A 15,831-nucleotide genomic window follows, 5' to 3' on the forward strand; every position below is an offset into this window, starting at 1 on the left:
GAGATAACAGCATTCGAGAAAAAAATAAATGTTTTCACTTTACTCTTTTCCATTGTGGAATGTAACAATATGGCTTGCTTCCTTTCATCCCCCAGGGGTAAGTATTTCAGTTCTGCATCATGGCTCAAATAGGCTTTTGTGGGCTAGCCTTATAAAGTCAAATTCTAATTGACCACAGATGGTAATGCTGACTTTGAGTTGCAAATGATTAATTTAGGAATGAGCTTTACACCACCTGTTTGTCAATTGATTTTCTAGAATTACCTCAATCAGCCTCTTTTCGTATTTTGACTGGCAGCTGGATTATTTGTTAGGTGAACCTTTATCCGTTCCTTTGTCCAGTAAAGAGAAAACTCTTAAAATGTTGAGAAACGTTGGCAGTTGGCAGATAATTTTAATTATTTCAGAGGAGTTTTGCTCCATTGAAAAACTGACAGGAGAATGTGAGTGCTTTCCTTTCTCCCCAGCTTAATGACATCGTGTTTGTGTGAGGGTGCTCAGTGTTGCAGTTAGAAGTGACCCACGGTTGACAAGGGGAGCGCCTGGCACCTCTCCTCTCAGTGATGTCGTCAAGGAACTTTTTCCCCTTAGCTAACGAAATGTCTTCTTTTTTTTTTTTCTTTCTGCTTTATCTCCCCAAATCCCCCCCGACCCCGTACATAGTTGTATGTCTTAGTTGCAGGTCCTTCTAGTGGTGGCACGTGGGCCGCCGCCTCAGCGTGGCCTGATGAGCGGTACCATGTCCGCGCCCAGGATCCGAACCAGTGAAACCCTGGGCCGCCACAGCGGAGTGCGCGAACTTAACCGCTTGGCCACGGGGCCGGCCCCAGAAATAAGTCTTCTTAAACTTCCCCTTCCTACCAAAGGCTTACCGGCATTTGTGAAAAGTCCACATTAGGGAGTTGGCTTTGAGTAATTACTTGGCCAATCCGTTAGCGTTGGAGTGCCATCAGCCTTTTCCTGGGGATGCTCTTCCCCAGGGGAGAATCCGCGTAGAGCAGGAGGCTGGGCACAGGGCGGCGGCCTTCGGGGCCTCTTTACTCTCCGGTGGCTCCAGGTCACCGGGGTGCGAGTCGTTTAAAGATGTCTGTGTCCACTTGGTGTCAGGATTCCTGCTCAGGAACGTGTCGAGGGCTTCTGTGGGTCTGAGGAGGTGGGCTTGGAGTCCCTTCTTCCTCCGCTGTGCGTGTGCCCAGGTGCAGGGGTGGAGGGAGGGTGGCGTCTGAGTTACGGCGTCTGCGCGGTCTTGGGCTGGTGGCTCGACCCCCCACGGAGGTCCCTTAGGGCCTCCGGCTGGGGTTGCCTGTGTGAGGACTGGGGTGGCTTGCTGGGAGTCTGTCCTTAAAAGATCTCTTTCCCCCCTTATTTTCTAGGAGTATGCAGCACTCATTAAAGACCTCAGTGCGTGCAGGGAACAGCTCCTTGAGAGGGAGGAAGAAATTGCCGAAATGAAGGCCGAAAGAAACAACACCAGGGTCAGTAGGTGCCGGAACTTGAGCCTCTGGGCCACTATCAGTCACTCTGGCTGGCTTTAAACTCGAAAGACGTCCACTCTACCTGGTTTCAAACACATTTTCGACATTTTCCCACGACTTAACTGTGATCGATCAGTTCAGCGTTCTCATACTTTTCTTGAAATTCATAGTTAAGAATTAGTATTTTGATCCATTTGAGGAGGAATTTCTCTAACTTTCTACTGGATTGAAGGCATTCACACTGGTTCAGCATGAGATGGAAAGGATTGATTTGCCCCGAATCCCAATGTGCAATTGAAGGTGTTGTTTAAACTTGCGTCTGTGTTGGCCTTTTCTCCCAGCTGCTGTTGGAGCACTTAGAGTACCTCGTCTCCAGGCACGAGCCGTCCCTGAGGATGACGGTGGTGAAGAGGCAGGCGCAGTCCCCCGCCGGCGTGTCCAGTGAGGTGGAAGTGCTGAAGGCGCTGAAATTTTTGTTCCAGCACCACAAAGCTCTGGATGAGAAGGTACCGGCGGCCCCCGGGGCCAGGCTTGGGCTGCGCGCTGTGCGCCTGGCAGGCGTTGTGCGTGTGCAGCTTCAGTTTACTCTTAGTACCTTCTGGAATTCTTCTCAACAAAGTTCTTCTATAAGAAGACAGTTCTATATGGTTAAAAAGTATTAGTTGGCAGAAATGTTTTAGATTTTTGTTTGTTGTTTTTTCCTTTTTCTCCCCAAAGCCCCCGGTACGCAGTTGTGTATTCTTCGTTGTGGGTCCTTCTAGTTGTGGCATGTGGGACGCTGCCTCAGCGTGGTCTGATGAGCAGTGCCATGTCCGTGCCCAGGATTCGAACCGACGAAACACTGGGCCGCCTGCAGCGGAGCGCGCGAACTTAACCACTCGGCCACGGGGCCAGCCCCTGACATAAATGTTTTAAAATTTATTATATCCCGTTTATAGATTTGCTGTTAAGAATTGGGTAATGTAATTTATTTAGGGAGAAGATTTTTCTCAAACTTAAAATTTAAAGCTGTTAAAAGCAAGTTTCCATGACGGTAACATCAATGAGAGACGTTCCAGGTGTTCTGTGTTATATTCTGCTAGTGATAGGGTCACTGTCCGCGAAGGCTTGGAGAAGTGTGCACTCACACACTCCACCCCTGCTGTTTTCAGGTGAGAGAGCGGTTACGAGTAGCACTTGAAAGATGTAGTTTGTTGGAAGAAGAATTAGGAGCCACACACGAGGAGGTAAGCTTGCTAAATCATTGTGTGCTTGGAATTGAGGGCTGTTAATTTTTACTTCTTAATTTTGAAAAAAGTATGATGCCTTAGTGGTGGATATCGGATGTTCTTTATCTTTCTGAATCTGGGTCATTTGAATGACTCGTAAACTAGACTTTTATTTCCAAGTTGCAAAAGTCTCTTAAGTACCCGGTTGGCCGGGAGATAATAAACTCTGTTTTGATAACCTGGTTCCCCTCAGGGTGGGTGACACCACCATGTGTTTTCTTTTTGTGTTATGGTTACAGTTTATAGTTATGTTTTTCCAAAAGAAGTTTGCTATCTTTCCTTATTTCTTTGCTCTTATCCAATTTTTTTTGGTTTTAGCTAATGATTCTTAAGGAACAGAATAATCAGAAAAAAACGCTCAAAGATGGGGTGCTTGACGTAAACCGCAAACAAGAAAATACACGGAGCACTAATGGAAAGGCAAGTCCGTGGGCTTTCTCTTTGTCGTCTCCTAGTTCCATCTGCCCGCAGTGTGCGTGCAGCACTGTTTCACAACTGTTGTCGAGCCCCGCTTCGAGCTTGAGTGTCGTGAGCGCTGTGCCATCCAGCAGGTCTCGTAAATCAGCTTTGGTTTTACCTTCCTCCTGGAAGTCCTTTACTTCCTAGCTCACCAAACAAGCCTATTTAAGGATTTTTTCCCCCAGCAGCGATCTTCCAATGGTTCCTTAAGCCACGAGGAGGACCTTGCTAAAGTCATCGAGCTCCAGGAAGTCATAGATAAGCAGTCGAGAGAGCAGAGGCAGATGAAGGAGCGTCTGGCCGCCCTTTCCAGTCACGTCACGGAGCTGGAGAAAGACCTGGACACCGCTAGGAAAGCTCTCATCAAATCTGAGGAAATGAACACCAAGTTGCAGCGGGACGTCCGCGAAGTGAGTGGTGGTGGAGACGGCGCTGCCCTGGAGTCCCAGGGCTGGGCGGTTTGGGTTTGATCCTCGCTCATCTTGTCCCTCACGCTCCCAGCTCCCTCCAGCCTTTGGGTTACTGTATAAGTGACGGCCAAACAGAACAGCACTGTGAGGCTGTGGTAGGCGCCTCCCCATCTCTGTGGTGAGGCCTCCTTTCCCTGAGGTCTTCGGAGCTGGAGGACCCCCGGTCCAGCTGGTCTGTTAGCCTGGTGGCCGCGGCTCCCCGCCGTGCTGCGGTGTGGCTGTAGTGCCCTGGTCTGTGGGTCCCTCACGTCCACGGCTTCCAGGCTGTCTGAATTTATTCTTCGTTATGCTCAGGTTTCCTTCTTGCTTAAGGGGAATGTTGGTTTCGGTTGTCTGCTTGTTCCCTGAAAGTGATGTGAGCGTGATCTGCTGAGCGTTAAGGGCGCGTTCCTGGCAGTCTTCCGGCGCTCTGACCTTCTGCTCTGCGAAGGGATGGGTGACGGTATTGAATGTCAGAGGTCGGACCACAGCGAGAGTGGAATTGGCTCACACTGTGCCGTGAGGAGCGTGCTGGAACAATATGCAGAAATAGACTCGTTTCCGGCACATGTTTCTGCACGTAGAATTATTTACGAGAATCTGTCTAACCATCATTATAAGAGCAAATGAGGGCTGGATACTTTCTCTGGTGCTTCCTCCTGTCACTGCAGCCCGTCCTTTGTAAACAAACAGAACACATGCACGCGCACCCCTGCGAGACCATCTCAGAGAGCCTGTCGGGAAGACCCTTCAGACCTTTTCACGTGGGTGCGGAGCAGCCGCACTGCCCCTTCAGCAACTCGGTGTGAGCAGTTTTCTGTAGGAATTCAAAACAAAGGAAAAGACTGCATTTATTACAGAACTTGTTTAGTTATATTATTCTTTGGCAGCAGGAGGAGATTATTTATGTGGCGGAGTTTAATATGCAGAGGATTTCGAACTTCTTTAAGACCCGTCACTTTGAATATTAAGACGTGGCTAACGTGAGTTCCTTAGTAAACAAAGAGGGACCTGAAATGGACTTTTAGGTTGGGGGACAGGAATGGTGCTATCAGAAAGTTCTGGTCCTGGTTTCAGTGTTCGATACTGTGTAATAGAATTTTGCTGCTGAATGAGGCATCAGAAGGTTGCATCCAATTAAATTGAACTTTGACTTCTGTTCCCATTTGTTAATGTTATTGCTTTAATTTTGTGGTAATTGCATGAGATTTCATCCAACTTCTAGCCAAGAAAATGAGCCTAGTGTCTCAGCATCGTGTCCTTGAGGGGCTTCGCCCCGTCCTGCAGGAGCGCACTTGCATCGTGAGGCACACAGAGGTCGTGTCTTCATTGTCAAGACCTTCACCTCCTGGGATTCTTGCAAGATTGGGCTATTTTATTGTCCATTTTTCTGGGTAATCTTATGTAGAAAAGGATAAGCTTCGTAAACTGAGTGGCCAAACATAGTAGGTGAATATTTATGAATATTTATGATATTTGAGATAGGTACATTGCCATTCACCTTGAAGGAAACTGGCATCTCTATCAACTGAATTCTGAGGACACTAATTTTATATTTGATTTCAAAATTAGAGTTTAGTCCAGTTTTTTCTCTGTTTAGCATTCACCTTTTTTCCGTCTGAAACACCTAATGTAGGCCATGGCCCAAAAGGAAGACATGGAAGAGAGAATCACTGCTCTGGAGAAGCGCTATCTCGCGGCGCAGTGGGAGGCCACCTCTGTGCACAACCTCAACGACAAACTCGAAAACGAAATCGCGCACCAAGACTCCGTGCATCGCCAGGTAGGGGATCTTACAGAGCTCTGTCTGGCTTTCGCTGAATAATTACTAAGGCAGTTAAAGGCCTTTTTCCTGTGACTTCCATGTTGGAAACCAAGGCCCAATGTAAAGTTTTTGTAATCTTAGACTACTGTGTTCAAAAGGGTGAATGACTTCAACTGGCCAGTTTTAATTACTTAGGATTTGATTTAACCATTTTATGGAACTGCACTCCTTGCTTCTTTCTCCTGTTTTGTTTTGTTTTAAGTGAATGTTAATCTGTTGCTTGTTAGCGTTTTTACCAAAGGAGCAGAGTGGCAGAGAGCTGCAAGGCAGTGGCTGCTTGTTAACAGCTGGGTCAGTGTAATACATGGCGCGTTTAGAAATGCAGCCAGCAGGGAGAGTCTGCCCCTCCTGCGGTTTGCTGAGCCACGCTTGCTCCTGTTTCTCTGTAGCCCCAGAGAATCGAGTTAACCAGAAAACCCCAATCCAGCTTCTTGAAAATAAAGTGAGTTCATCTGGTATATCATAAAGTATATCATTAAACCCAAAATAAAAATAAAACATAAAATACTAGGAAGCCATTAACAATTTTATTGTGGAATACTGTTTGAGAGCTTGGGAGTTGTTCACAGGGATGACTTTAAAGGGCAGACCACAAAATACTGTGGACAGTGTGACGCGTTTTCCAAAGGTTTTCAAGCGTAATATATTGTCTGTATGTCTACGGAGATATGTGCACACAGGAAGAGGAGAAAGCTGCTTAGGAGCAAATGTCCGCCTCTCAGGAACCTGAACTTACAGATGATTTTTAAAATTTTCTTTTTTTAAGAAGTTCTTGTCTAAATTTCCCACATTGAAGTTTTTTTTTAGAGTAGGAGGACTTTTTAAAAGAACAATGATACATTTACAAAAATAGCTTGACTAGCTTTTCCTTAGGCCGACTCTTCGAAGGTCTCTGTTTCAAAGGAGAAGGCCATCTTTTGGCTTACCTGCCCCTGGCAGTTGGCTGGAAGTAGTGTTACCTTCAAATCATGGGTCTGGTTATTTTTTAAAAAGGGTTAATGATGACTCTTCTTCCTTAACTTGTCACTAAGAATGAGCAAGCTTCCACAGAAAATGGGTTTTCTTTCATGTATAGGAACTTTGTTTTTTGTTTTTTGTTTTTTTTTTTAAGAAAAAAGACTTCTTCAAAGATATTTAGGTAAAGCAAATACTTTGGCAGAGGCGCTTTGCACATTGAAATCAAGCCCAAACAGTGGAAGACGAGGTTCACTCTGAAGTGCCTGCCAGCACAGTGCTGCTTCTGTCAGAGCTGGTTTAGGAGATGTCTGCGTTTAGAGTTTTCCTCAGTTTGTCAATATGGAGAGGGCCAGAAGATTTGGTCCATTTTGATGCTCTGCTCTCGTTTCGTAGACTGAGGATAAGAACCGCCGGTTACAAGAGCGCCTGGAGTTGGCGGAGCAGAAGCTGCAGCAGACCTTGCGGAAAGCGGAGACGCTCCCCGAGGTGGAAGCGGAGCTGGCCCAGAGGGTGGCCGCGCTCTCCAAGGTGCCGCCTTGGGTTCCCTTCTGGGGCCAATGTCGGGATTTTGATCTTGAGATGATTTCCCTGTGTGCCTTGTTTACCTTTTGTTCTTATGTCGGTGCACCTCCGCCCACGAAAGAGCTCAGATTGGTTCTTAGTCTTGCGTTGTCTGAGGTTGGACCGCTTTTTAAATGTCCAGTGTGAGCCTCCTCTTTTGTTATCCCTGAACTAATTTCTCTCCAGTTTTGTCAGGTGTGTGCTGTTCATCCCCAGGCTGCTTGATCTAAGAGTCACTGCTGCTTAGAGTTAGTCAGCAACTCAAAGTGTAGGATGGAAGCTTTGTGTAGAAGGATAGACTTGGTCCCAGAAATCGGAAAACACCATTCTCATTTGTTTTACTTTTTCTTTTTTTTTTGCTAAGCAAGAGTCACCCTGAGCTAACGTCTGTTGCCAGTCTTCCCCTTTTTTGTATGTGAGCTGCTGTCACAGCATGGCCACTGGCAGATGAGTGGTATAGGTTTGCTCCTTGGAATTGAACTCGGGCTGCCAAAGCGGAGCACAGCGAACTTAACCACCAGGCCACCAGGGCTAGCCCTGCCATTTTCTTTTAAAGACAATGAAAATAAATTTGTAATAAACAAATTTTTAAGCAATTTATTCATTCATCTGTTCAACAAATGTTGACTAGGCGTATGCAAGACACGCGCCCTGCCCTCTCTATCCACAGGTGACTAGGCACCTTCAGAATGATGTTGTAGGTACTAGAAGCAGGTGGCCCGTACGGGAGGAGGAAGCACGTGATGACAGAGAGCCCAGCCTCCCTGGGCCTAGGGAAGGCTTAGCCTCCAGTGCCCGTGGGAGTCAGCCAGGCAGAGAAGCGGCCCCGGGCCAGGGGGCCTCCTGGCAGAGGCCTGTGTGGGCGCCTCCGTCAGTGGTTTCATGTCGCCTGGTTCGAGCTTAGTGAGCTGCTGGGGAGGGCACCCGTGGGAAAAGGGCAGGACAGGCACAGGCTGCTGCTGGTGAAAACTCGCCTTGGGTGGGTAAGATGCTGTCGAGTGCGCACAGGCCTCCCTCAGAGCAAGTTCACTGCTAACAGCTGTCGCAGAACCGCTTCTCTTCCTTCGTGATCTGTGTTTAAAGTGTCGGTTTCTTCTCTCCCCTGTCGTCTCTCCTGTCCCTGGTTGGCCTTATAGTCTGACCCTTTGTCTTCTGGAATGTCTGCTGCTAAGGAAGCTAAACTGTTCGAACTTACTTCCCAGCTCAGGAAGGTAGAACGTGTGCATTGCTCTCACTCGCGCTTGCTGCTTCCTGCTTTCCCTGCTGACTAACCAAACGCGGTGTGAGGGTGGGGAGCATACGATCCACTGAAATTGGGCACGGGGTCGGGGAAGCACATTTCTCTCACCACATTTGTCACCAACACCAGTCCTGCCTCAGCGTCACCAACGTGAGAGGATTAACCGCTTCCCAGATGAGCACGTGAAGCCACGTAGGCTGTGTCGGGAGATGTAAGGAGACGCTTTCCGTCTCACGTGGTTGACAGTGGTGCACGCAGAGCATGTTCCGCTGGCTGCCGCCGCAGTGGCGTACAGCATGCTGCCAGGGAAGCGGAGACCCTGGTTGAACTTACACTGTGTTTGCTGACAGGCCGAGGAGAGACACGGCAACATTGAGGAGAGGCTGCGCCAGATGGAGGCACAGTTGGAGGAGAAGAATCAAGAGCTGCAGCGGGTACGTGTCCAGGCACAAGGCCGAGCGCCGAGCCCGGTGCGGGGGGGACGCGCTCAGGCAGGGGAAAGTGACACCTCGTGATTCCACTTGTCCCGACGCGGACACCGGTCCCTTCTCCATCCTGTCATGTGTGTTTCGTTTGTGGCCTCATGTACGAGTCGTCTGCTGACAGGTGCATCCACCCCGGGGACAGTCATGCCAGCACTGCAGCAGGGGAAGAGCTTGGTGCCCGTAGGCCCTGCAGGGAGGTGGGTCCCCAGCCCGAGGAGGCCGCTTGCTTCTCTGACCCGCCCGTCAGGGGACCTGCTCCAGGCGCCCCTGAAACCTGAGGTGCTGGCCTGGGGTCCCCGTGAAACTTAGAGTGAGGCGTGTTGTCCTAGATGACAGGTCCACTTGCTTAGGATATGGCACTGAAAGCCCAAATTCAGGTCACGGGCCTGACTGTCTCCCAAAGTACCAAAGTATGACTGCAGACACACAGGTGTGTGCAGAGGTGGGTATTGGCGAGGAAGAGGAGACTGTGACTGAGCTGTGAGCTGTGAAGAGAGTGTGCAGTGGAGGCTCGTGTCAGTTGAATCCTGAGAGAGTTTTCCCTGAGGAGTTGGTCAGGTGTCAGTGTGGAGCATCCAGGCAATGGAGCGAGTGGCCGTCCTGCGTCCGGCTGGCACCCAACCTTACGACACCAATTCAAGGCCGTCAGATTTTATTTTCACCAGAAGCCCGTATTCTTGGGCGTGGACCGCAGACTTTCAAACATTCTGACTCCCTTCAGAAGATTGTATCTTAGTCCTCTGCCTGCCCCCCATACGCACACACGTAGCTCTTAGGCAGAGATTTTTATCCGTTTGGGGATGCACTTCCTTACTTTCAGAACTGTTGATAGAATTTGGAAGGACCAGTGTTGAGATAGGGGTGCCATTAATAAGTAAGGCAATTCCAAGTAAACGTTTAGGTTGCTTTGCTTTAAAAATATTTGAACACCGGTGCCTTATTGTGTGGTGTGCTGGGTCTCTCCAGATGGTGGTAGCTGCTGTGTGTTGGGCATGATTCTGAGAGCCTTCTGTTTGATTTGACCGTGACCCATGAGAAAAGGGAGATGCTGGCACCCGTGGTGGTCAGCTGAGGACGCTGAAGCACGGAGGGCTTGACTGTGTTGGCGATTCCCTGTGGGCTGCTCCTCCAGGCAGCGTGGCTTGAGCGCAGGTCTCAGCCCCCGAGCCATGCTGCCCTCTGCCCGGGAGCTGCCCACCGGCCCGGGGGACTCACCCTGACAGGTGCCGCCTGTTAGCCCTTCCTGTCCCCTCCACGTGCCCTTTGTCTTTGTTCAGAATAAGGGGTGAAAGCAAGCTTTTTAAGCCATGAAATTGATGATAGTTTTATAAAACACAGACTTAGCGACTTTATTTTTAAGTTTTAAAATTACTCGTGATTATTTGTAATTTTTCAACATAAACGTTCATTACGAAAAATTCAAGTGATGTAGGAGTATAAAGAACAGGTGAAAGTCTCTGTCTCCACTGTTTTTTCCCCAGATGAATTTCTTTACCTTTTGCTTTGTGAGTTGAGTTCATTTTTTCTCCTGAATCCAGACGCAAGCTTCTGTTTACATGGGCAGATTCCTCCACTGGTGTGTGGATAAGCTGATCCCCTTGAAACTCTGCTGTGTCTGGGTGTAAATCTGCTCCTGGAGCCCACCCGACAGTCAGGGATGGGTGACGTTGCTGAGGCCCCGTGAGGGCCTCGTTTAAGGAGCAGTGGACGTTCTCATTAACGCTCTCGCAGACTTGGCCCTGCCTTTCTCTGCGCCTGTGAGGCAGTCCTGGTCATCGTGTAGATGTCCACTGATGGCGGAGGGCCGGAACAGCCCAGGGATGGCGGCACGGGTGACTCCACGGTGGGGGAAACGATCCTGCCTTTGCTCGCAGTGGCCAGGTTTTTGTTTCTCCTGTTCCAGGCAAGGCAGAGAGAGAAGATGAACGAGGAGCATAACAAACGCCTGTCCGACACCGTCGACAAGCTTCTGTCAGAGTCTGATGAGAGGCTCCAGCTTCATCTCAAAGAGAGGATGGCTGCCCTGGAAGACAAGGTGGGATGTCACACACCTCGCCGAAGGTTTCCCATCCTTTACAGAGAGATCGCCCATGTTCTGCTCCCCAGGAATGCTGCATAATGGTGGTTAACAGCCATTACAGGAAGTAGAAATGACTCCGTAAGGAGGAAAAAGTGCCAACTGTTAACCGCTCGCTGAATTAACTTCTCGTTTGTTATGTTCTTGCCCAATTTGTGTGTATGGAAGCTTGTTTACCGTTCTTATTCTCTAGAGCAGGAGTTGGCAAACTGTTTCTATAAAGGGCCAGATAGTAAAAATTTTAGGCTTTTACGAATTATGAGTAATTGAGCAAAATAATTTCATGCCTACTAATAATGAGCATGAAAGCAGCCGCTGGTGACATGTGAGTGAGTGACTGTGTTCCAGTAGAACTTTGTTGACAGGGACAGGCCCTCGCTTGCCAGCTCCTGCACTGGAATCTTTTGCTGGGCCCAGCCCTCACCCCTTCGTTGCTCCTGCGTCGGAAGTTAATTTCTGTCTCGTTTATAAACATAACGGTGTAGGAGAATGGTGTAAAATAAAGGCTTGGATCAACTGAAAGTGTTCCAGCTCCTCCCTCTCTCCCTCCATTCGGTTTGGAAAACGTCTGAGCAGGACTCATGCTCCTCTCATCATGGGGACACTTCAGCCATCCCCAGGGTGAAGGAGAGCCCTAGAATTTGTCAGAGAAGCTCTCATGGGCGACAGTTGCATTGGGCCTTGGCACGACCTGTCCCGACTGCACGGGTGTCCCTAAAGATAACGGCCAGAGCCTGCCCTGAGGTGGGCACCGTGGTCACGCTCATTCGAGAGAGACCAGTGGTCATTACTAATGACGTGACGTTCCTGTTGCACAGAGCCCGTCAGGAAAGGCGTTATCAGAGACCACACAGGGCGCTTCCCCCTTTCCTCCTTGATCAGTGGGCCAACCTTAAGGGCAGAATACTTTGACCTTAGATTTAAACTGTACATTTGAAACTTATGTCAGGTTTCCCAAGTGACCGATGAATTGTAAAATCTAAAAGCTGCTATAAACCAGTTTAACGGATGCAGATAGGCCTACACTATGGGCTTGACATGCTTACTTAGAAAAATCCATCACGGAGGTAGTAGGTTCTGTATTTAAAAATTATCATGAGAAGTTGCGATGGTCTCACTGTTGCATTTCACTCTAATACTGCTCATGAGTACGTTCACGTGGCCCCTTTTCCGTGGTACTTTATTATCTTAGACAGAAATGTAGCCATACTATTATGTGGAACGTTTTCAAGAATCAACACTAAAGGACTCTTCATCTTTTGCAGAATTCTCTATTACGAGAAGTTGAAAATGCAAAAAAGCAGTTAGAAGAAACGCAACATGATAAGGTACTTAAATCTCTAAATCATTGAGAAATCCGTGAATTGAGCGAGTTCACTGTTGCTATAACTACTACAGACGTTGGGTGAAGTGGGGTCAGACTTTCCTGCTGTAAGATTTATGGCACTCCTAGAGTTGTGCGTGAATGCGTTTGTGTTGGCGGTGGATGTTAAGTCTGGCAGCGGGTAGGGATCAGAGTTCTGAGTCCTTTCTGGGTTCATTTGGAAGCTAAAACCTTAGCACAAACCTGTCGTCTAGAACTGTGCTGTGCAACAGAAATGTAATGGGAGCCACATGTATAATCTAAAATTTTCTAGTAGCCACATTTAAAAGTGTAATATGAAACAGGTGAAATTAGTTTTACTTAACCTGATAGAGTCAAATGTTATTTTATCATGTCATTAATATAAAAGCTAATGAGCTGCTTTACATTCATTTTTTCATAGTGGGTCTTTGAAACCCGCTGTGTGCTTTATAGTTACAGGACATCTCAGTTTGGACCAGCCCCATTCAGGTGCTCAATGGCCACGTGTGGCGAGTGGCTGCTGTATGGGACAGCATAGATCTAGAAGGTTATAGGTGACTTAAAAAGTTTTTTGTCAGTTTTCCTTACTGTTTTGACGTGTACAAAAATGAGATTGGACGTACAAATGAACAAATGATTCATGAATGAATGAATGTGTGCTCGATGTGAGACAAAGACAATACAGAAAGGAAAAAGACAACACAGGGAAGTCTGTGCAGTAGAAGGTGAGTATTGTTCGCCTCTCCCACCCCAAATCTCTCTACAGAATTAATAATTGTTAATGACTCGGTGTTTCGCCTCTAAAAACTTCTCTTTGACTAAGACATGACTTTTTATGCATCAGGGTTTATAAAGCTAATTTGGTGGTCTGAGTGTTTATGTTTACTATAGGACTCTCGGAGAAAACGTTCTCAGAACTAAAATACTTGATATTTATAACTGCTAATTTAACCTATTATGGTTATGTTCAACATTTGATGCAAATAATTTTAAATCCTGAAGGAGACAGCTGCAGTATGTGTCATTTGCTGTTTTGTAGGATCAGCTCGTACTGGACATCGAAGCCTTGAGGGCTGAGCTGGACCAAGCGAGGCTGAGAGGGGCGTCCCTTCACCACGGGTACGGCACTCACGCGTTCACAGACACTCTCCAGCACCTGCTGTGTGTGTACGGGGCGCTCACAGACGTGCTCCGGCATCTGCCGTGTGTGTACAGGCCACTCACGTGCTCACAGACGTGCTCTGGCACCTGCCGTGTGTGTACGGGCCACGCATGCGCTCACAGACACTCTCCAGCACCTGCCGTGTGTGTACAGGGTGCTCGCACACTCACAGACGCACTCCAGCACCTGCTGTGTGTGTACAGGGCGCTCACACCCTCACAGACACTCTCCAGCACCTGCTGTGTGTGTCCGGGGCGCTCACAGACATGCTCCGGCACCTGCCATGTGTGTACAGGGCACTCATGCGCTCACAGACACGCTCCAGCACCTGCCCTGTGTGTACAGGGTGCTCGCACACTCACAGACACATTCCAGCACCTGCTGTGTGTGTACAGGGCGCTCACAGACATGCTCCAGCACCTGCCGTGTGTGTACAGGGCGCTCACGTGCTCACAGACATGCTCCGGCACCTGCCATGTATGTGCAGGGCGCTCACATGCTCACAGACGCACTCCAGCACCTGCCGTGTGTGTATAGGGCGCTCACATGCTCACAGGCGCACTCTGGCACGTGCCATGTGTGTACAGGGTGCTCACGCGCTCACAGACACACTCCAGCACCTGCCATGTGTGTGCAGGGTGCTCACGTGCTCACAGACGTGCTCTGGCACCTGCTGTGTGTGTACGGGGTGCTCAGACATGTTCAAGCGCCTGTCGTATGTGTATAGGGTGCTCACACCCTCACAGACGCACTCCAGCACCTGCCGTGTGTGTACAGGGTGCTCACATGCTCACAGGCGCACTCTGGCACGTGCCATATGTGTACAGGGTGCTCACGTGCTCACAGACACGCTCCAGCACCTGCTGTGTGTGTACGGGGAGCTCACGCACTCACAGACACGCTCCAGCCCCTGCCGTGTGTGTACAGGAACACATGCAGGCCACAGGGGCAGCCAACTGAACACACTGCCTGGCCTGAGCTCAGGGAGCCTGGGGCTTCGGAGCAGGCCGGAGGGCAGAGGACAGCATCATCCTGAAGGTTAGGTTCTGGTACCTTGGAGGTTCCCGTCACGTCCTTGACTCAACTCAGAACCGCAGGAGGAGGTGGGGCTGGGGACGATTGATTAGTGTCGGGCATATGAGTCTGAGGCACCCGACAGAGTGTGGGCGTGATGGTGTCGGGATCGGAGGACAGAGCCCAGGGTGCCAGAGGAAGCCCCGTCCACCTGGGAGTGACGGTCGCATCCTCGAGGTGAAAGAGAAGGCCGCGGAGAGCCTGCGCTGCTGGAGCGGGAGGATGCCCTGACGTTCGCGTGTCTGGTGCGGCGCTTGGAGTCTGTATGTTTTGAAGAGGCTGAGAGTTAACGGCGTGGCGCTCGCAGATCTTTCGAGGCGTGACCGGGCCGGCTGCTGCGGGAGTGAGCCCCCTGGCTCGGCGTGAATCTACCAAGTTGCCCGGCATCCTGAGTTTTTCTTCCTCATCGTGGTAGAGGCGGTAATTCTCATTTAGGTGATTTACTTCTTTGTAGAAAATGGTCATCAAGTGAGAGTTACGCTTTAGCAAAAGTTATCGAAGCGCTTACCTGGTGGCAGTGACTGAAACACAGGAGACGGGCCCCTGCCTCCAACACGACTCAGGAGGAAGCTCCGAACCTCTGCAGGTGTTCCGGCATTTGCCAAGTTAGGACATCCTGAAGGTTTAGGCTATCTTGCGGCTGTCCCTGCCTAACCCACTCCTAGAAACTAGAGGAGAAATCAGCGAGGACAGAGAGGCAGAGCCAGAAGCTTCCCCTGACGCCGAACCCGCTGGAAGGTGGAGTTTCGAGGAGGAGAGTGTGCGCTTCAGAGAGCGAGGTGCAGAGGAGGACCAGTGCAGGGAACAGGCACTTGCTTTCTGCTTCAGGTCCTCGCTGGTGGAAGGCTCGTGTCGTTAGAGCGCTGCAGGCGGACCCGCTGCTCGGGATTGCAGGCGTGTGTGCGAGGAGGCTCTCACAGGCATGTGGGTGAAGAGGAAGTGGACACGCGTGTGTGACTCTTGTGGAAGTCGAGTCCTGAAGGGAAGGGAGCCGGTGTAGGAGCTTGAGGGGGTGGCAGAGCTGGGGGCAGTTTTTCCGATGGAGACGTCTTGACATGTTTGCCGGTCCCAGGTGTGATGTTAGAGGTGAAAGACAAGGAGAGAAAGGAGCTCTTTGCTCTGGTAGTGCAGAGGTGGCAGGAGGGGATGGCCAAGGTCACCTGGGGCGGAGTGGTCTGAAGACAGTGGGCAGGAGAGGCTGCATGCGGAGGGAAGGGCTTTGTTTCCGGGAGGCAAGGCTAGAGGCTGCATGTCAAGTGGCCTAGAAGAGAGGTGGTTGGGAGCTGTAGAAACGGGGGGAAGACCAATCACAGTAGGCGTGGAAGGGCCTTGGGTGGACTGAGGAGAAGGGGTCTGGCAGGCAGGGCAGGCTCAGCTCATTTGGTGTGACTCCACGGTGAGATCGGTCATCTTGTTTTTGTGATCTTCTCCATGAGAAAAGGTAGTCTAGCTTG

The 15,831-nt window shown here is 49.7% G+C and overlaps 1 protein-coding gene across 17 annotated transcripts in view; it reads left to right on the forward strand.

Moving 5' to 3' along the window:
• The window catches only part of LOC138916693 (liprin-alpha-1-like), a 104,229-nt gene that overhangs the window by 41,748 nt on the left and 46,650 nt on the right, over positions 1-15,831 (forward strand). For 8 of the 17 annotated variants that reach the window (XR_011424009.1, XR_011424010.1, XR_011424008.1 and 5 more), the window contains 12 exons: positions 1,374-1,475; positions 1,817-1,981; positions 2,627-2,701; positions 3,062-3,163; positions 3,388-3,612; positions 5,288-5,434; positions 6,827-6,961; positions 8,131-8,205; positions 8,585-8,668; positions 10,623-10,754; positions 12,062-12,124; positions 13,181-13,260. Coding sequence is in view for 13 of the 17 variants with exons in the window: in XM_070229849.1 (XP_070085950.1) it covers positions 1,374-1,475; positions 1,817-1,981; positions 2,627-2,701; positions 3,062-3,163; positions 3,388-3,612; positions 5,288-5,434; positions 6,827-6,961; positions 8,131-8,205; positions 8,585-8,668; positions 10,623-10,754; positions 12,062-12,124; positions 13,181-13,260 (1,385 nt within the window). In the remaining 4 variants the exon portion in view is untranslated. The remainder of the gene's footprint in view (positions 1-1,373; positions 1,476-1,816; positions 1,982-2,626; positions 2,702-3,061; positions 3,164-3,387; positions 3,613-5,287; positions 5,435-6,826; positions 6,962-8,130; positions 8,206-8,584; positions 8,669-10,622; positions 10,755-12,061; positions 12,125-13,180; positions 13,261-15,831) is intronic. The other 9 variants (XR_011424011.1, XM_070229853.1, XM_070229850.1 and 6 more) reach the window with 3 other exon arrangements.

The sequence above is a fragment of the Equus caballus genome, chromosome 12 (assembly GCF_041296265.1).
Source record: "Equus caballus isolate H_3958 breed thoroughbred chromosome 12, TB-T2T, whole genome shotgun sequence".
Taxonomy (NCBI): Eukaryota; Metazoa; Chordata; class Mammalia; order Perissodactyla; family Equidae; genus Equus; species Equus caballus.